The 21,486-nt window shown below is 34.6% G+C and overlaps 1 protein-coding gene across 1 annotated transcript in view; it reads left to right on the top strand.

Moving 5' to 3' along the window:
* The window catches only part of Arf1 (ADP-ribosylation factor 1), a 32,452-nt gene extending 12,408 nt beyond the window's left edge, over window positions 1-20,044 (top strand). The window contains exons 3-5 of the mRNA XM_081747991.1: window positions 4,281-4,390; window positions 12,467-12,592; window positions 18,559-20,044. Coding sequence (XP_081604117.1) covers window positions 4,281-4,390; window positions 12,467-12,592; window positions 18,559-18,723 — 401 coding nt within the window. The 3' untranslated portion in view covers window positions 18,724-20,044. The remainder of the gene's footprint in view (window positions 1-4,280; window positions 4,391-12,466; window positions 12,593-18,558) is intronic.
* Window positions 20,045-21,486: the final 1,442 nt, after the last annotated feature.

The raw sequence follows: 21,486 nt of genomic DNA, 5'->3' as shown, positions 1-21,486 counted from the left end.
AGCTTCTTTGTGTTTGTATTTATTGTAATACTCTTTAAGTTTGCAGTTATATGAAACAAGATGTTGCTTGTAGGCATCAATAAACTTCCCATGTTCACGTTAAGCGCAACCGCACAGTGATTTTCGTTTGTTTTCTTTGATGCAGTGTTGGATAGGAATAGAACATATTTTAGAACAGTTTTAATCAAATGTAACCAACCCAAAAATTGCATACAAGTTGGTATAGTACACGTTCGAATTCCACTTTACTGAAACATTTAATACAACATTTAATGAGGTATAATCGGCTTTTTACAGCGGCGATATTGTTTCTCTGTACGGAACCTTCACTTGTAACTACCCACAAAATTTGATTGACCTCTGTCTCTCTTCATGACCTTAATAGTCCTGTGACAAGTAGATTCTCTTCGCAGCATAAATTTCCGCGTGGCTTTGAACTGTTAATTCGTTTCTAATTTTGTTTGTAGCGTAGCGGAGAGGACGGCTAGTATATTGTGTTAAGCGTAAGGTACAATCATGAATATTCTGTCAACAGTGACGAATGATGTGCCACAAGTCAAAATACTTTCAAGCACTACGGCGGCCCGTCGCCTTCGCCGTTTTTTCATTGTGACATTCTCTCATCACTTGCAAAATTTTCATTTAGGAACTTCAGAAGAAAATATAATGTATGATATTTTGTTTATGATCTAATGCTCTTTATTTTTAGTTATATGCAATGTCCAAAATTATATTTCAATTTTTTCCACATTTTAATTTAGGCCTATGTGTGCAGGAAATTTACCAGAGAAAGCTTGTTACACAATCAAATACATATTTTATTTCAGGCTTTGTATTGAAATGCTTTACATTATGAGGGTTGCTGGAAAGATTTCTGCAAATTACTGACAGCGTTAGTATTCCGCTGTTATAAATTTCGGAAGCATAGACTTTGTGTGTAAATTATCTTTGTTTAAGCCTATTCGTTTATTTTTCCCAGCAGTTCTAGAAAGTAGTAGTGTGTGTGAAGTGAAAATCGTGCGTGAACACTTTCGGGAAATTATTTGTAATTTCAAATGTAGTTTGACACCGAAGCAATGAATCGAGCTGCTTCATTTTCGTTTGAGGGACGAAACACCATGCAGTTGGATTTCCTGATTCAGTGTGGTTGCACATTTCTGTGACGAATTTCGTGAAGGACGTCTATCCGCGTGTGATATTGCCAATAATACTGTGTGTGAATTGATTGAGAGGCATCGGTATGTGTTAGGTATCGTGAGATTCAGGCATCTTTGAACATTGAGATGAAAGCAATACAAATACTTTTGCATGATCACCTGAACTCTCAAGCCGTTGGATCCGACAGAAATGCACTGAAGCTTAAAAACAGGTTCGTGCCAGTTGATGTAAAGACTTGATCAAGTAATTCAACCGAGACAAGTCAAATTTGGTTTACTACCTCGTTACGGGGCCGAAATTTGGATCTCTTCATATGAACCCAAAATTAAACAGTGACCCATCGTTTGGATGCTTCAGAGAAGCTGAAATCAACGAAAATTGTTCAAAGTAGGGATGTAACGATATATCTGTATTGGTGATATCGACCACTTTTGCGAGTATCGGTATCGGCAAATGGATACCGATATTTACCGATACATTTTCCGAACTATTTTCAATTGGTTTAGTATTAATAGTGACGCTTATATTTCATAGATTTCTTTTAGACTTAAAGTTGATCTAATTTATCAATTGTACAATCGATTTCTTTCTGCATGTGTACGTTTTTGATTTGCTCTACTCGTACTTAACTGATATTTTTAGTCCCTCGACGCCAAAATACTGGTGAAGAAAAGCCACAGGTCCTCAGTCAGGATCATGGGCGCCCGAAGAAAGTTTTCTAGGGAGGGCCCATTCCATGGTTGCTATATTACATCTGGTATTTAATATACGTAGTTTGCTGTAGTACGTATACATTTGCGTGAGTCAGGGGGGCGGGTCCCACCGTGCCCTGTCCCTTCGGGTGCCCATGATCAGGATAGCAGACTCGTTATTTGAATCTCAGACGAGACAGAAGTTTTGATTCAGAAGAAAATGCTGCGGAAGAAACCCAGAAGACGCTAATTTTATCATTATTTTATCCTACTTGCTGATTAAAAACAATTAGTTCTGAAGTTAATAAGTAGTTTTATAATTTTTGACTTCGCTTAAATAACCCTCTAATTTTTATGGTATACACAGCAATACGTGGTTCACCACGCGTAATTTTTTAAACAATAAAAATTTGTAACGGTAGTTTCAGTTAGTATATATGTATGCAGGGACAGCGATTAGGGGGGAGGAGGCATTTCCCCCTCTACTTTTTTGAAGTCACTCCCTAATGTATATAGTTTCATTTGGAAATGTAAAGTTTTGGTACGTATTACTGGTTCATAGAAAAAAATGCCGCCATATAATATTTGCCGTGGCCTGAGTACGTATTTATTGTCTTCCCGTGGAGTTAGAAAGCTACATGAATTGCATTTTAATTGCCACGGAGAATGGACCAAAAATTAACCTTTTGGAGCGCAATAATTCCAGCGTACTTTCATTTCTTGTTACAAGGGTTCGATATGTTAATCAAACTAATTGAGAGAACATTTCGCAAAACAAGAAAAGTCTCACAAGTTATTCTTTAATTGCACAAAAATCGACAGTTCCTAAAATGTCTTTTCTTCTTTCTAATAGTAAGGAATATTGATTAAAAAGAGAGTAATAAGAATCAACTTATTTTTTTGCGTACAGCATTTATAATATTCCGCAGTTGCAAATTGGTGGTGAGAGAAAAGTTTCTTTTTTTTACTAGGAGAGACAATAATGCCCTTTTCGCAGACAGCAAAGCAATTTTTTTTTTAATAAAGAGAAAACAAGAAAGAAACAGTTGAGAATGCTCAAAGAGCATTGCCAGGATGAACTTAAAAGAATTAATTTTTTCGAAATTTATATAAAATTGTATATTGAATGTATTTGATTAAATTCAATAGATAATACATTTACATATTTGGAACCTGCGTATTAGGGTATATGTTGAATTAGGTATGTTGAGCTGTCACTTTTTATCACCATATATATATATATATATATATATATATATATATATATATATATATATTGAAAATAAAGATATAACCAGTGGCCACATCCTCTTAAGTATTGATCAACACCAATATCGTATAGCTCCTTAAATCTCCCGAAATTGGACCTTTTTTTGGTCAATATCTTGGAAACGGTAACTCATAGAAAGATGATATTGGCGTTGATCAATACCTAAGAGGATGGTGGACGTTTTGGTACCAAATAGTGACCGGTGGGAGGAGGAGGGTTGGTAAGTAGCCAATTTTTTGTTAATTTTGAATATCCCCCCATGCGCCCATGTAATTATAAAGAATTGATCATGTTTTAAAAAATCCTAGAAGCTCTATGGATCATCGGACGAAACTTTCTCTCTTCAGTCTCTTAAATTGAATAATCGCTACCGACAACAAATAGTCAATCTGAACCATACTTTGAACAATTTCAAGTAGGCCTAAATATGTAGAAACTACCTTTTACGACATACTTAAATATTATGTAGGCATACCGAGCACAAGAAAGTGGCCAGTACCTGAGCTGATTACATGACCACCCCGACTGGCAGTATTGCAAAGAAAGAGCACACTTAGGTAAAAAGAATTAATTAAACTTTGTATTCTGAAAATGGAATTTTCAGTCATTGCTTTTAATTCGCGTCTATCAAATTCTATTTTGAAATTAAAGGAACGACAGGAAGCTACAATGCCGCTACTATTACTAAGGTGCTCTCAGATATCTGTTAATGGAACGGTTTGCTCTAACTTTTCAACATTACAGTGGGGTACATCAAATATCACAGCGGAGGACTTCTCATAGTTATTGTGTTACAAAATGGAAAGAAACTTCTCCAGAGAAAGATCACAACCGACTATAAAAAATAAACAATATCGTACCTAAATGACTGTACCCAGTCTCCAGATTAATTCCAAATTTTATTTTCAACCGAAAACCGTGAAAATAAGTGATTCAGTGCCAAGTTCTAGTGATGGTAAGTGTTCTAACTTGCTAAGATCAAGTCACTTCGGTTGAGTTGTGATAATGGGTGTACCAGATAATCCTTGAAATGAAAATCTTGGTAAACATCAAATCCTTGGTATTAAGAAAGAATGTTGTCCATGTTGTTATAGTAATCTTTACATATTCCATAAGAAATATATGAGAGAACTGTACTAATAATGTGATTCGTGTACCAGGTTTTAACGTCGAGACAGTAGAATACAAGAACATCAGTTTCACAGTATGGGATGTTGGTGGTCAAGACAAAATTCGACCTTTATGGAGACATTACTTCCAAAATACGCAGGTAAGTCTGAAAAAAAAAACATCATAAATAATTTGAGAGTAACTTCGTATCTCATCTAGGAGATAGAAATGTGATTGTTTTGTCAAAGTGTTGTAGGATTCATATTGTACAACACTATGAACAACAGGATTGGCTGGTTTAACCCTTTGGGGATCTTATGGTACATTTTGTACCATACGCGTTTTTCATGGTACATTGCGTTATTTCTCTTACTATTTGAGCTTTTTCGTCCTTTTTTTTTTTAAGTCCAGAGACATTGTAGAAGACATTACATATGGTTTCAGACCGTCCTGCGTCCAGACATGGGAGGTGATGACGTCATAATCTTAAAATGTATTTTTTCCCTTTTTAAGCCTATGTTCATTATTTTTTGGCGGGCTTATTTTTGAACGTAGAAGATTGAAATTTTGCACAAACATTCAGTCCACCGAGTAGTATTTACCAGATTTTTTGTTCCGATGTCAGTGCTAAAAAAAAGGGGGGATACCAGAGGGGCAAAGGGGTAAAAAAAAAAAAGGGATATTTTTACCCCAAAAATCCCGTTTTTCGTCATTTTCCCGCCTCACATACATGATAGGACCACGTGAGTCATACCGTCTGAAAGGCCGTTCCATTCTGAAGAGAATGACGGTCGAATTATTATTCTAGGGTAATTAGGGATGTCTCAGGGATTTTTTGAAAAATATACTTCTATATAGGGAAAAATGGGGCATTGTCGGTATATATATTTTTTGACGGGCTTATTTTTGAACGTAGAAGATTGAAATTTTGCACAAACATTCAGTCCACCGAGTAGTATTTACCAGATTTTTTGTTCCGATGTCAGTGTTAAAACAGGGGGGGGGGGCAGAGGGGCAAAGGGTTAAAAAAGGGATATTTTTACCCCAAAAATCCCGTTTTTCGTCATTTTCCCGCCTCACATACACGATAGGACCACGTGAGTCATACCGTCTGAAAGGCCGTTCCATTCTGAAGAGAACGACGGTCGAATTATTATTCTAGGGTAATTAGGGCCGTCTCAGTGAATTTTTATCCAAATATACTTCTGTATAGGGTAAAAGTGGGGCATGGTAGGGAAATTTTTTCTAGCGGGCCTATTTTTTCACGTAGAAGATTGAAATTTTGCACAAACATTCAGTCCACCGAGTAGTATTTACCAGAAGTTTTTTTTCGATTTCTGCATAAAAACGGGGGGGGGGGTCCAGAGGGGCGAAAGTTGAAAAAAGGGAAATTTTGCCTCAAAAATCCCTTTTTCCAGGAATTTCCCGCCTTAGATACATGATGGAGACATGTGAATGGTACCGCCTGAAAGACAGTTCTATTCTGAAGAGAATGATTTGCGGATTATAGTCCTAGGGTAATTAGGGATGTCTCAGGAATTTTTTTCCCTGAGATCATAGTGTTTTATGGTGATTTGGGACATTGTGGGAATTTTTGATAAAAATTCTTCCGCCCTTACTATTCAAGATAGAAACTTGAAATTTGGCACACACATTCAGTATACCAAGTACTATTTATCAGATTTTTTTTAGATGGCTACGATCACACAGGGGGGGGGGGGCAAAGTTCGAGAAAAAAATTTTTCCCTCCGAAATTTTCACTTTGACAATTTTTTTCCCGCTTCTGGTATATGGTATGAGTATGCAAGTGGTACCATTTGAAAGCCAGCTCTATTCTGAAGAGAATGAGGTATGAACCATGATCCTAGGATAAATAGTGACGATGCAGTAGCTGCTTGACTGAAAGTCTCAAAAATAGCCTAAAAAGCCAAGATCTCCAAAGGATTAAACCTTGGTTTAAGCCAACTGTTTTTTAAGTGTAAACCCAAAAACGAAAAATGTTCGTAAAATCTTGATGAACACACATTTCTGGGTTATCACATTTCACTCCCGTATATTATTCGTATTATATTCCGACCTAAATTCCCCATTCATTACTCAAAGAAATTAAACTAAAAAAAAAAAACTTTTTTATATAAGTTTATGAATATTTCTTTTGTGATTTTTTTGTAGTTTATTATTATTGTTGTGCAATTGCAATCAAAAGAAAAATTCTAAATATTGTTTCGTTTTAATAATGTTTACTATTGATAAAATACATCGAAATGCCGTACTTTTGTTTGGAGGGGGGTGAGGGTCATACAAATCCCACGAGAGGCATTTATTGAAATCAGAAGTATCTTTGGTATTTATTTATGTATAAATGGTCAGAGCCAAAGTAAACTCAAATAATTCGTATCTTTATTCACTTTTCTTACTGATATGCAAATTAAGTTTTTGTATTTCTTTTACTTGGACTAATAAAAGTCGTAGTGAACGAACTTGGACTAAATTTGTTCTTCTGTACTCTTTAGTATTTTGAAATTGTCCGTATGTAATTCTGTATAATGGCTTCACTTTTTCAACTGTTTCTTTTTGTCCTTCTGAAATGAATCTTTTCAGTTATATTAACAAGTATGTAAAGATCAATACAGTGTATTTTTATCAGGAGTCCTTCGTGAGTGAGTCGGCAGACATATCGCATTTGTGGCTAGTTAGTCCTGGTTTCGAGTTCAAATAGAGGACAATTTCTCTCGGATGTAAGCCAAGAAACTGTTTAGATTCCGCTTATGTGACCCATTCTTGCATAACCCGGTTTGTTGCATAATAACACCAAGGCAAAACAAACTTATTTCTGTCCATATGTGATATAAATACATAGAGCAAATTATTTAAACTAAAAAACCGGGTCTTTTTGTGTTTAAATTTAAAAAACATGGTTTTTGCCAACCCTGATGAAGAATAACAATTATCATTCATTGTAACAGGTTCATTTATATAAATGCAAAACTACAAGTATTACTATTAAATCTAAAATAAGCGCAGAAAATGTAAACCACGATGCTTGTACTTTCTTTCCACATGTGCAGAGCAAAATAATTGTACAGCTTGTAAATGCAAAGGAGAAGTATATAGATAGGAATAGAAAATATAAGGACAAAATGGAAGAATCATCAGAGATTCTGGAAAGAATAGTTCAAATCTCTTTTTAAGTCGTAGAAAGTAGTTCATCTGAGCTTACGAGTGAATGCGAAACAGGCAAGTAACAGCAACCGGGAGAAATTTCATGTGTTGCTTTCGGCATGGAGGTGGAAATATTTATATAAAGTATAGACACGGCCTTGTGCATATCTGCCAGGTAGAATTTGTAATAATATGTTTCAATTAGAATGCTTACGGAATCAAATGTTACCTATGACAAGAGTATAAAAATTGTCTATACTGTCTTCCCATCGCGTCGAACAGGTAGGTTACAGCTATTGGATATACAGCAGGTATGAGCAATAAACATAGGAGTGAAACAATACAATGCAGATTTCGGATTATGTAAGTTCGCATATTGGTTAATTCTCTAGTTTTTTAATGTATCCTTGTTTTGCATGCACCGTATACTTTTAAAGTTTTGTTTCGGTAACAAAACAGGCAGAAAAAAATATGCAGTGAAGTTTATACTTTTTTTTCTTTCTTTCTTTCTTCAGTGTTACTACAGTTGATTCAGTCATCTTAAATTATAAAGTATAATAAAATTGGACAGACATTTGTCTTTCAGAAGGTCTTTATTCTTATTCCTAGATGGAATTCTAACAAACAAAAATTATTTCGTTTGAAGTGTTCATATAGAGGTGTGAAAACCCCATTTAAGAAAAAGCTTTTTTTTTTTGTACGTACATTCAAAGCCGTGTTCCTAGTCAAGATATCATTTAAACATTCATATTCTATTGTACACTCATGTCCAAAATTATTGTCTCATGTCTATAAATATGTTGTAGGAATATAATTTGATAACGAATTCGCCCGGTATTCCTTAAAATGTTAGTATGTGTATAATTGGCAAAGACACGTATGTGGCAAATTTCATGTCAAAAGAGCAGTAAATAAGAACAATAAAACGAAAATAAAACTTTTTGGTCCATTTAGCAACATTTTGTTACTCATTCTAATTTTGGTATTTATAATTCTTTTCCTATGAAATTTACCAAAAATATACATTTCCCGATTATACACATAGTAGCAGTATTAATAGTACCTGCAAAATAGTTATCAAATTATATTCTTAAAAGAAGACAGTTATAGATATGCGACAATAATTTTGGACATGAGTGTACATATAAAACTGGAATTCTCTGTACCATTAGCACTTGCTTATACTTTCGAGTTGTAGAAAGAAAGAAGTAGACAATTTTGTAAACAAAGAGATGTGTAATTCGATATAATGCAGAATAGGAATGAAATCGTCTATTATGCTGAGGATTCAAATTCCTGGACGAGCCATCCTGACTGAAGATTCCTTAGTTTTCATCAGAGCACGGCAGGCAAATACTGGGATAGTATCTCAGTCAGGAACCAGGAATTAAAAAACTATTAAATTTACTTTGTTTTTTTTTAAAAAAAAGAAAATAATTTGCTTTTTTGGAACAATTGAAATGGTGGGAACTTTTTGTTTCGTTTATTTTAAATCTCATTTGCAGTTGCCAACCAAATTTCTTAAACCAGATTTTAAGATTAGAAGACCTTTGTACCATCTAGTAATCGTCTGATATGATCCAAATGTTAAAGTAGATTAGGTGTGGAGAAAGCACTAAGATCATACCTTTTCTACAAACGAAGTAACATTGAGAAAGAATATTGATGACTTTCACTCTGAAATGGTGAAATCAGCAGAAGTAATGTACAGCTTACAGATGACGAGATGAACCCTAAAATAGATTAGCGGGGAAGGGTCAACGACACGGTCAAGTCCATTTTCGGTTTTTGAGGTGTGGTCTATACTTAGATGTCGTGTGCTACCCCGGGTAAAGTTACCTGTGTGCTATTCCGTGGTGTCATTTGAAACCCATTTTGTGCTTTGTGATTCGTGCTTAGTTTCGTTGTGTTTTTCGAATTAGTGTGTTTTTAATATACTGTGTTTCAGTGTAATGGAGAGCTCTAGGAAGAAAGTTTCGACTATTCATAGTAGTGATTGTCGAGAAATAAAAAGCAACATTGTTGAATTCTGTGACCACGAATCAAGAGAGAGACAGTGTTTAGTACATCTTGGTCAAGCCACAAAACGTGCTTCTAGAGCTACAGGTTTGTCTGAATCAACTATAAAAAGAATTCGTCCATTGAAGGATAAAATCAACTGCCATTTATGTCGTGTAAATTTTGAGGTAAAGGGGGAGCGTACTATAGCCTCTATAGTCCCCTTGGATCCGCCTATATGTGTATATATACATATATACGATATATCAACAACTTATATTTGTAAAATACATATTTAAATACAGAACTTGTACGTTGCGCGCAAGAAAAGGGATGTATTAATTAGATAGCATGAGAACTCGCATAGGAAACAACTTGCCGAAACCCCCGTGCGAAAAATGGGCAAGACCATAACCTACGTCGCACTACTTCCGCTAGAGTTCTTTTCGTCATCTGTGAGCTGTACTAACACTTCGTTTTTGTAGTGTCCATGATTCATATATTAACCCCCAATATATATAATATTGTAAGAGAAGATTTCAATTTTAATGCAACTTTTGTATGTGTGTGATCATCAGTGTGTAATGTTGACAAAAAAAAAAAAAAAAAAAAAAAATGTAGTCGTATTACTTTTTGTCCAAGATTACAGTGGAAGGCAGTTACAGCGAATTTGATCGAGCGCGAACAAAATTAGTTATGCATGGTTCCCAAAGATCTTTCTCACTTGTATTCTGTTGTGGAGAGCTCTTGAGAAATATATAGTTTAATACAGTTCTGAAACTAGACAAATACTGACAAGGAACGGACATGAACGTGTCATCCGGACATCCAAATCAAACCTGGCCCATTCGAGAAACAAAACCAAGATACGTTCATGCAAAAAAAAAAAAAAAAGGCCATGAACAACGGAGTAAGTCCCTGGGGCCCATTGACCCTGTTAGTATAAAGAAAATCGTAGAGTCGCAGTGAAATAGCTGTTGCATCAACATTGTTCATTGGAAAGTCATAGTTTATAGTTCATTCTCTTCAGCATGAAATAAGCTTTCCAGAGGTGCTATGTATTGGGGTCCATAACGTACTTGAACAGGGAAGATTGGGGAATGTCGGGAAAATTCCTTCCAGAAATCCCTCCCATCAACTTTGGGCCTCTCTAGAGTGGTCCCGGGTAAAAGCACACAATCCAAGTGTATCTCAAAAAATACTATAGGGAATAAGAAATGACTGTACTAAGTTTTGTGTTGATATACGGAATAGATATGAGGGAAAAGCTTGTATTCCAATACGCAACTTCTCCTCGTACCTATTCTGTCAGTCAATACAAAACTTGGTACACATATTTCTTATGTTTATCGAATGAACTAGGATTGATTCGGATGTCCGAATGACACGTTCATGTCCGTTCCTTGTGAGCAACACGATTGAAGAAAGTAATTATAATCACATGTAGGTTATTTCATTCCAAGTTTTGAAGTATATTTTTGGAGGTCTTTTTGTTAGAAATTCATATATCGGAACATATTACTTATGGTGCAAGTAAAGAAGTGTAAAAGTATGAGGGCCATTAAAGGTTTTTAAACATGATGGTACACTACTTTTCAAAAGAAATACCCAGACCACTCACCAGCTAGTGTTGTGTAAAAACCAGTATTCTTGTAACTGAACTGACAATTGTAACTATTGAATTTAACACATGAATTCATTTAAATATTTATTAATGGTAAAATTTTCAATGGGAACTCCACTTTCGTCAGCGGCTTATTTATTTGCGTAAATACACTGCTGTTTGAATCACATCTGAAAAAATATTTCTGCTGTGGTTAACTTTATAACATTCTGCGAACAATGCATAAACCATACCATGATGGATATAATAGGTTCAAGTATATCGTACTATCCAGTTACTTATTGTGGCTTCTGTTGTATTATGATTATGTATTTTTATTTATCTGTCTCTTGATGGAGTTACGCTTACCAGCAACATGTTGGAAGAGCTACATATTAAAAACATTATCTCCGAGCAATTTGTAAGAACTATAGATATAACGAACTATCATTGAAAGTGACACATCATTTATGTATTTTGTTCTTAGAATGTTACAAATAAAGTTAACCATCGGCAATGTTTTTGGATCAAAAGATCCAATATATTTCAATCAAAAATTTTCTTGTTGACCTTATATCTGGAGAACTATATATCGTCGCTGCGCCTCGAAGAATCGCTGTAAAATTACAACTTTTCAGAAGCAAAAAACATTCTAAACTCTTAAAATTTTGCCAAATACACGGTAACACTTGAAAAATATAAGAAAATTGCTTCTGCGTATATTATGCACTGGATATTGTTGTAGTTTGCTTCAACAATATTATATTGCTATTTTTGTGTCTATTGCGCCTTTATAAGCATATAGAGGGTTTGTACACATTAATCAATATGTACGTGATGAAAACCTAAAGCCTTTAATTTCAATCTATTATTTTTTCATTGTTGTGACGAAACAATTGAATATTCACTTATAAGGGACGCTAGCTGACAGCTTTGAGGTGTATTTGCACCTCATAACTCATTTTCGACAAAAATGTCACACAGCGGATCTTCGAGGCGCAGCGACGATATAGTGTAGCCAAACCCAAACTGTCAGTTAACTCAGTATGATGTGCTTATTGCGTAGAAAATAAGAAAACTCGATTTAGGGGCCGTTGAAAATTTTTGTGGTCTCTGATCCAAAAACTAATTATTAGCCAAGATTGCAATCTTTTGATCAATTTTTTGGTCCATTCCTAAAATTCTTGTTTTCAGTATATAATGTACTATGTAATACGTGTGTGTGTGTGTGTGTGTGAAAAAGAAAAGGCCACTGACGAAGGTGGGATTTCCTTTGAAAATTTAGGGATAATGAATATTTAGACGCATCCCTAAGTTGAAAGATTTCCATGTATTCCATTTAATTTCATTTATAGAGAAGAATCTATAGAAGTTCTCAAAAAGGTGGATGACTTGGTTAGTTGATTTAATCTGATAGAGGACTGAAAACAAAGAATAGATTCAATGTTTTGATTGTTTTGTTTCCTTCCTCAGGGACTCATATTCGTAGTGGATAGCAATGATAGAGAACGAATTGGCGAGGCTCGTGAGGAATTGATGAGAATGCTGGCAGAAGATGAATTGAGAGATGCCGTTTTATTGATCTTTGCTAATAAACAGGTAAGAATCTTGAAATTTATATATAATACTATTTTGTTTGATCGTGCTTGTGTATATATAATGCAATCAAATACATTATATACAGTAATGAAATTACAGTTGGAAGTAAACAATATAAAATAACACTGATTGTAAAATCAAGCACAAGATGCTCTTCATAACTGTTAGTATTACGCTCTCTTTCCTAGTCAGAGGTTCAAACTCCGATTAGTGTTTCGTGTTTCAGTGTAATAATAGTTGTCTGTCCTCTATAACCTTGCACACAAGTACTTTGTAATAGAAGTGATAATTTGATAGAAGGAAAGGTTCTGTACTGTATGAATACAAATAACTAGAAAATACAGAAGTTTTAACAGTATAAATAACTAAAGAATAATAGAAGTAAAAAATCTGTACTTCCATGTACAGGTGTTACGTTTCTATGACCTCAGAATAAATTCTTACTTTTATTATTAATATGCATTTTATTACGTTAGTAAATATCAGAAATAATCTGAATCGAAATAATAATATCGAACCTTATTTATATTTTTAATTATAAATATTCAAGTTCTTTTTCCTTCTGTGTGACGTTTCTTCATAATTATTTCATTGTCACATATAGGAGTAATTTGTAAGCATCCAGATTTGAGAAGTTCACGTTTTTTCCATTTTTTTTCTTCTTTCTTCTGTTATACGTATAATAAACAGCTCGCGAAATTTCAAAATCAGGCGCACTCGCCAATCAAAAAGGATGATCGCCAGTACTGCCGTCCTAAGCGAAAAGACCTTAACTCCACATTTTTCCAAAATCGAGATATTGGTATGAAAATGTTGGTAGTACAATTCTGCATCTATCTAAAGTGAAATTGACATGGTTTGACCAATAGGTAGGGGGTAATGACGTCATGAGTGTTTACCGTATGTTCAAAACTGAACTGAAAGTAAGCAAAAAGACTTTAAGTGGCAATTCATAAACAAAAATATTTAACTGTATTACCACACAAATTTTAAATCGTGAAAATGTATTTAATAAAGTTTTACTGAAATACAACAAATCTGAACGCACAGCCTAAGCCAAAATGCGTTTTGCTTATTTTCTCGAAAGTATGTGAAATGGAGTTAAGGCCTTTTCGCTTAACACGGCAGAGTATATCTCACGTATAAATTATGAGAGCCCCCACCCCCCCGCCTTATTTGACAAAGTAAGAGATTACATCAGGGTATAAAATTTCAAAAGCAGACAATGTTATTCAGGATTGGATTAGACAATTCATATCAGTGACAATTATTTTCTCACTCAGTCACAATTATTTTGGTGCGAAACAGAAACTGCGCATCCCTGTGAGTTCACACAGAAATCAATCCTACTGAATACTGGACGCCAGCTCTAAATTTCTAGTCGCCAATGGCGACCTGGCGACCAGAAATTTTGCGCCCTGATAAAACAATGTAAAGAACATACATTTTGCATATTTTCCGTATTTTGTATATTAATCGTGATAATAGTGTTTTCAGTGCCTATTTAATTACTGGAGCTCTCGTCAAAATCTTTTTCCCTTGTAATCGAAGAATCAAGTTTTACTTACACCTTGGGTTATTTATATTTATATCGTGAGAAGTTTACTTAATACTTCACTTATAATTACTTACACTGCTACAATATTCACTACTAAGCTGTTGATAGGTCATATACATTCTAGTCACATAATAAGACTATTTTATTTCAAGATTTTTGATTGAATTCAGTGAGTATACAAACTATTAAGTTAGTGCGTGAATATTACAGCAGTGTAAGTAGGTATTGAAAAATCTCACCGAAAATGTAAATTAAACTGGATTCTTCGATGATGATGATGATAATAATAATAATAATAATAATAATAATAATAATAATAATAAACCGCCGAAATTAATGTTTCGCAAATATGGGAAATGCGTGAAAACGTATGTCCCTTACTATTATTATTTATACGTATATAATGTTTTTCATGTATTATCTTTTCGCTGTGTTGCACTCTTAGTAATAATCTACTCGTCACATTTTTCTCCAAGCGTGATTGACACTTATGTGACCTTGTATCTATCCAGTATGGCTCGTACCTGAACGCTTCATAGTTTTTCGTTTTTAACTTCTTCGCCCTCCGTATCTGATGATGCACTTGGTGAAAAATATCATTATACTTTCAGTGTGTGTTATGGTTTTCATTACGTTCTGGTAGTATATATGATAAACTGCAGATAACATTCTCTACGTCGTCGTATGGCGGTTAAACATTTTTCGAGCCAGTTTCATAGTAATCATGATATTTAAGTACACGTAGTCCGAGGTTCGATATCAGGTGTTGACCATAATCATTAAACTGTTGGGAGCTATTGAACATGTCATAAGTAAAACTGGTCCACACTTGAATTCAGTTCTAATTGCAATTTTGATATTACTTTGAAGATGGTGAATGTATTAAAACTATTTTTAAATGTATCCGTCCATGAGATCACGAGAAAAACTACCTCAAATTTATGGTCTTCGAAGTATGGCTTATTGCCAATAGTAAAAGTGTCTACGCAAGGATACATTTTTAATTGTACTTAGGATGTTGTACTAATTTAAGGAAGTCTGTGCGGTATCTGAAATGTGAGCTCGAATTCGGGCTATAAATATCCTAATTTTTTAAGATAATTTTTGTCGTGACTTCATAGGCGGATACGCTTGAAAACAGTTCAGTTGGATTCAGCATCCTTATGTTAATATAGAAAGCAGAATTAAAAATTTATCCAAGTGTGGGCACTTTTTGCTACTGGCATCATTGTTAGTTCTTTAGTAACTAATATATAAACAGGATGTCTAACCTGGAATTAACCAAAAATGTACTATTGTACCTGGAAGAAACTGGAATTTAACCAGAAACTGATTTTTCCGTACCATTTTGGGTAATTTTAAAGAAATTACACGAAGAAAATTAGTCAAGAAGAAATGTACTTTAAGAAATAAGCATTACATGACAAAGTACAAAAGTAACCTACGTAGTTAGGATTGCCTGTTTGTTCAAGGATTTCTCAATATTATCTTTGAACCAGACCTAGCCTGGGTGTACTAAAAAAGTTAACTGTGAATCCGGATTCTTTTATTCTGTTTTGCTACTCGGTCTTTTTTGCAGCAAAGATATATATATATATATATAGGGTGGACCATTTACCTTGGTATGTCCTTCTATCGTTTAAACTAATGAACAAAAAACACTTAAATTTTGTACTATACAAATATCAGCAGGGGATATGGTCTGGCGTACTCCGTAATATCTCAAAATTAACAGTATTGGCAATCCAGTATAAAGGTTTTTTTGCGCTACGTCAGGTAATTACGTATTTCAGATCTATATATATATATATATATATATATATATATATATATATATATATATATATATATAAGCGTACAGTACCACACTTGTTATGCGGTGCAGTTCAAACTAATGACGCTAGAGTACCACAAACATCGAAAAACAGCCAAGTATTTGAGGGTTCTACAACAGTAAAAATGCAAGTGCGATGGGCGAGGTAATGCACATTGGGTACTTCAATGTCGAATACTATGGTCATCACATAACGTAATTCCAATAAGTAGAAACGAAGTTACATAAATTGAAAATGTGATTTTTTCAAAGAACTTTATTTCGGAAAAGTGCTGAGATAAACTATCACATCCAATTCCATGGGTGTTTTCCAATAGGCATAAAGATCATAATACCGCTTACAGTTATTTGATATCTCAAACCATTCGGAAAATATGAAGAAAGAAAGAAAGAAAAAAAAGTAAAATTTGTTACATGCTTAAAGTGACGTATTTGTGGGAACTTTCTAAGAATTTTGTGTTCACGTTGCTTCTATAACATAGAGCAATATTTTTGATAAGTGTAATTAAATAAGTTCTCAGGATTACATAATTTTAATTTTACGTTTTTATCATATCTCTAGAACAATTTGAGACTTCAAATTACTGTAAACATCATTGTGATCTTCACATCAATTGGAAATCGTATATACAGCTGGATGAGGTTTTTCAATCCCTTTTAACTTCACAATATCACAATATTGTGAGGGGTGATGATATTTAATGAGAAACAAGCAAATAGCTAATACACACCTCCCTTTTAATTTTGTTCATATTCATTCGAAATTCCTCATACCATGACCATAGTATTGGACATTGAACTGCTTTCAATGTGCTTTGCCCCATCTGTCTCGTGTCAGTTATAACTGGTGTACAGACCACCAAAGTTTGAATGTTTGTGATACTGTAGCATCCTTAAATTTGCAGCACTGAATAACGAATGTAACATTGTAAGTTTTCGTTTAACACATAGAACAACCTGATGTAGTGCCGTTTGAAAAAAAAATACAGTTGTATGTAGGCTGGCAACAGTGTTAACCTTGTAGTATCATAGAGTATGCCAAATAATGTCCCTCTGCCAATATTTTGCATGGCGCGCACCGTAGACAGAGATTAGGGTACGCATCTTCATTTTATTTTACTACTCTTAATAGAGAACAAAGAAAGTACTTTACGAACCAGTTCAGAAATGCATACAACAAGTTGATCTGCGACGCCATGTACACTTGAGACAAACAGGCTCCTGTCATGTAAGAGGCAGCAATAGGCTAATGGCCTGAAAATAAGTGTTAGAGATATTGCCTCATATAGTACAAAATGATAGTCTCCATCTCGGAGTGTAGTTAGATCTAAAACGTTGGTCTGTAAAGGTTGCTTGTATCTTATATAACATTGTAGTGATTTTTATGTAATGAAAAAATATGTACACTACTAAACAGTGTAAAGCGCAGCCAGTTGGCAACTTTCCCAGGTGAAAATCGTATAGCAGGAAACGTTTTATGTTCCAAATCAAAGTATTACCTGCAGCGGATGAATATATGAAAAATACACTTAATATCTTCGGTTGTAAAGCATTGAACTGATGGAAACAAATTTCCACAATTCGTCAGGACATCCACGTAATTTCTTTAGTTTTGATAGAAGTGCGCGTTTCCTTAAGAGTCTTCCCGAGTCCGGCTTTTTGCTTCGGGTTAATTGCACAAGAACGAGAGGGTAAATACAGCACTAAGCTAGAAGTGTGTGTCTGTACGTACTCTAATAAAGCAGTTTTCTATGATAATTACTGGAAAATTATCCCATTTTGATGAAACTTGGGTGTTGGTTTTGAAATTTCTTGCCGGTTGGCTTAGTTCAACGATCTTCCAAGGCATTAGATTTGTTATCGCAAGACCTGTCTGTCACGGGTTCAAATTCCGCGTAGGACATGGGTTTTATAATAGCTTTTCACCATTCATTTCATTATAATCAGTCTTTCCTGTTTGTCTTGCGTAAAGGACAGAACATTGAAACATCAAAATAAATCTTCGAGTATATCAATCAATCATTGTGGTTACGCCGATCAAGAAAATAGGAAGAGATACTTTTATATTCAATCCCTAGTTACTTCTACTGTGCATTTGACACTTGTTGGTGGCTCAGTAGTTCAATCCGCACCATTTCTTCCCATCTCATTCCACTAATTCTTTCATCATCATTCACTTACTTTAATCTTCGTCTCCCTTAGCCTCCGGGCATAATCGTGGGTCGTTAAACTCAGGTTTCAAACATTTTGACACTAGTTGGTATAGTGCAGTCTTGCTGCTTTATAGGTGCAAATTATATCTGCTCATTACTGTAATATTTCTGTTGACAATATTCGATCCCAGCTCGCGCGATGTGAGCTTTGTGGTGGACAGACTCTGTGAGTGGGTTTTCTCGGGATTCTCCCACTTTCTTCATTTCATTCATTTCTTATTATCACGGTCTGCTTTAGCGTAGCCGGCTTAACCGTGGAACCTAAAACTTTTCTTTCATTGACAATAGAACATAATATAAAAGTGTATATCTTATGTCTAGCTTGAGAATATTCTAATTCTCGTTTGTTTTTCCTATATAGGACTTACCCAATGCAATGAATGCTGCTGAAATTACGGATAAATTGGGGCTTCACTCTCTGAGGAACAGAAACTGGTACATCCAAGCAACATGTGCAACCAGCGGAGATGGACTTTACGAAGGTCTTGATTGGCTATCAAACCAATTGAAGAATGCCAACCGTTAACTTATTTTTATCTGTTGCATCCTGCATTATGTTGTAGCCCAACGGTGGTTTGTAGGCAGGTGAAGAGGAGTGTGCATGCAAAACATGTTTGTTGTCTTGTGTGCATTCTCCCCGACCTTGAGACTTAAGAACAGTTGACTGGACAGGACAGTGGGGAAGTTGTGAAACGTGGTAGCTTCTCTAAAGATTAAAATAAACAGGTTTTGTCTTTGATTTAGAAGACGACATAACCATAAACTTTTATTCAGAGCTACACTTTTCACATAAAAAGAAATAATTTAAAATAAAGAAAATTGTTTTTCAGATGTGTCAGTTTCCAAGATGTGTTTTTTTGCGAGAAGATAAGAGAGTTCTGTGCCGTGCCAGTTTTCTATTAGGCTGTGCTCAGAATATCATTGGGAGTGAAAACAATTTGTAAAAGAAGCTCTATCACCAATAAATACTACATATAAGTTTTTCTGTAGAGAATTTTTTTTTTTCTGTCAGACATTTTTTTTTTCTTCTTCGAGGTGCATGTCAGCTACATAATATAAAATGTACTGTACTCTACAAAGACTGATATTCTGGTTGAAGTTTATAATAAATCCGTGTTTTAGTGAGGGAGGGGATTCAATTTGCAATGTTTCGCAAAATAAAAAATAAAATAAATAAAAAAAAAAATATGCACCAGAGATAACAGAAGCGTAGGTATAGGTCTTTAACTTGGTCATGCAAGCCGTTTCTTCCGTTGGTATTGCAGGAAAGACCACGATAAACAAAATATAAATCAGTGACTGTAGAACTAATATTGACATTCCGGATTTCTTCTTGTGTTGTAAATTCTTTGATTTTTTCCCTTTAAAAAATAAAAAAGAAATACATTGTATTTTAAACTAGGAGCGAGAGAGAGTGTGCTGGGCCTTTGTGTACTTTTTACGTCTGTGACGTATATTGTACTGGGTGTAACAACAGGCTAAGGGATGGTGCTGTGGTTCTTCTAGCCTCGTTTTGTCGTATAAATACTATTCAGAGAGTAGTCAGCCCTACTTTGGTACACCCAAAATTTATTTATTCCCTTTTTCTCCAAATATGATTTATTTTTACCGTAATATATATTTCTTCAAATCAAAAAAGGCTAGTTTTCAGCACAGTTTGTTAACTAAGAATAGATAACTATGTAAAAACTACTTTATTTGCCTTTCTTCTGTTTGAATGAACGTTTGTTATTGGAAGTGAATATGATCATGATCGTGTATTTTCTTTTGAGTACTTGTTCGGAAATATCTCAAAGAATTCTGTAAATGCCATACTTGTGAAATACATTGTATTTGTGCTTGAAAAACTTTTTATTTTTCAAAAATTCTCCTGTGTGTATTAGATATACAATTAAGGGGCCACCTCCAGTGGATCCGAATATGAATTTCCAAACACGTGTAAATGATGGAGTACTCAGTATATTCGACCTGCGAATGCGAATGAACCCAACATACTGGTTATTGTTCGTTTGAATGGAGTAGCGTTGTTGCAGTCAAAGCGAGGGGAAATGCCTATAAAAGCAGTGTTTAAAATAAAATACGAGTATATCAAGTGCAGTTATATATTTTAAAAAAGATTAGAATAATACAAATGAGATTTTGTATTTTATTATGTCTATTTATTCAAAATGTTTTAGTTTAAATACAGTACTCTTTATACTAATGAAGACGGGTCTCCGTCGTAGAACGAACCCATTATTACATATATGTGCTTAACCATTCTCCTTTTTAAGAGACCTACATTTTGTTTACGTTTTCATTTTATATTACATGTATTATAGTAATTATCAACGTTATCCAGACATATTAATGTGGTTCGTAAGTATAGTTGGTGGTGGTCGGACGTGTGTGAGTAACGCTCTCAGCGAAGAAAAGCATAGGGGTCTCAATTAAGTGTTGGGAGACTTTTTGTAGGGTTGTTTAATGCGAAAGCAAATACTAAGTGGTGCAACCTTATCGATTGTGTGATTCCTGTTGAAACATATATTAAGACGTTCTTTATAGGAACGATTGTATTGACACTGTTAATAATCAGTGTTAAGATTAATAATCACACCCGTATACAGTAGATGTTATCTTGAAACTAGAAAAAATGGAGCAGTAGATAAACAATCTGAAAATAATTTTGCGAACAATTATACTGTAATTGATACTACTTGTCCCTTCTGACAGCACGTTGTGCTCAATGCTGCGTTGCCAGCTTTTGCGTCTTGTGCACGAAACATGAAATTATTCATTGCAAATAAATCTCAGTTTTTTAAAAATTAAATGACACAAAAGAGAACTGAAAAGAATTTTCTGAATAACCAGCAGTTCCACTAGTCAAGTTGACATTCGACTGAAACAATGTGCATTTGTTTATATTCAAATTGGCAACGTGCAGAGGGAGTGGAACGTTTACCATTGCAAAGCGAGAGAAATGAACCACTACAATTGGCTGAACGTGCTGTTGCCATAGAAAGTTACTTTTGCCTGATTGTTGTGACCACGTGCGGGGAGAAAAAACAAAGGAAAGCAACTGTCAGAAGGGACAAGTTGTATCAAATAGACTGTAAGTCGTGTGGTCTCCGAAAAACTCTAGAAAAATCAAAAACAATTGATTGGCTGGAAAATTTCTCCTGGTGAAATAATCTGATCTTTACAGATATACCTGGTAAGGAACATAACCCATGGGAAGACAACGAAAACCGTGTGGAAAAAGTTTGTACGATAAAAACTGCAAATAAAGCTTCGTTGTGATGACATACAA

This window comes from Thermobia domestica, unplaced genomic scaffold (genome assembly GCF_964235325.1).
Source record: "Thermobia domestica unplaced genomic scaffold, izTheDome1.hap1.1 HAP1_SCAFFOLD_972, whole genome shotgun sequence".
Lineage (NCBI taxonomy): Eukaryota > Metazoa > Arthropoda > Insecta > Zygentoma > Lepismatidae > Thermobia > Thermobia domestica.
The sequence above is the reverse complement of the archived record's forward strand: the minus strand, read 5'-3'. Positions and strand labels throughout refer to the sequence as shown.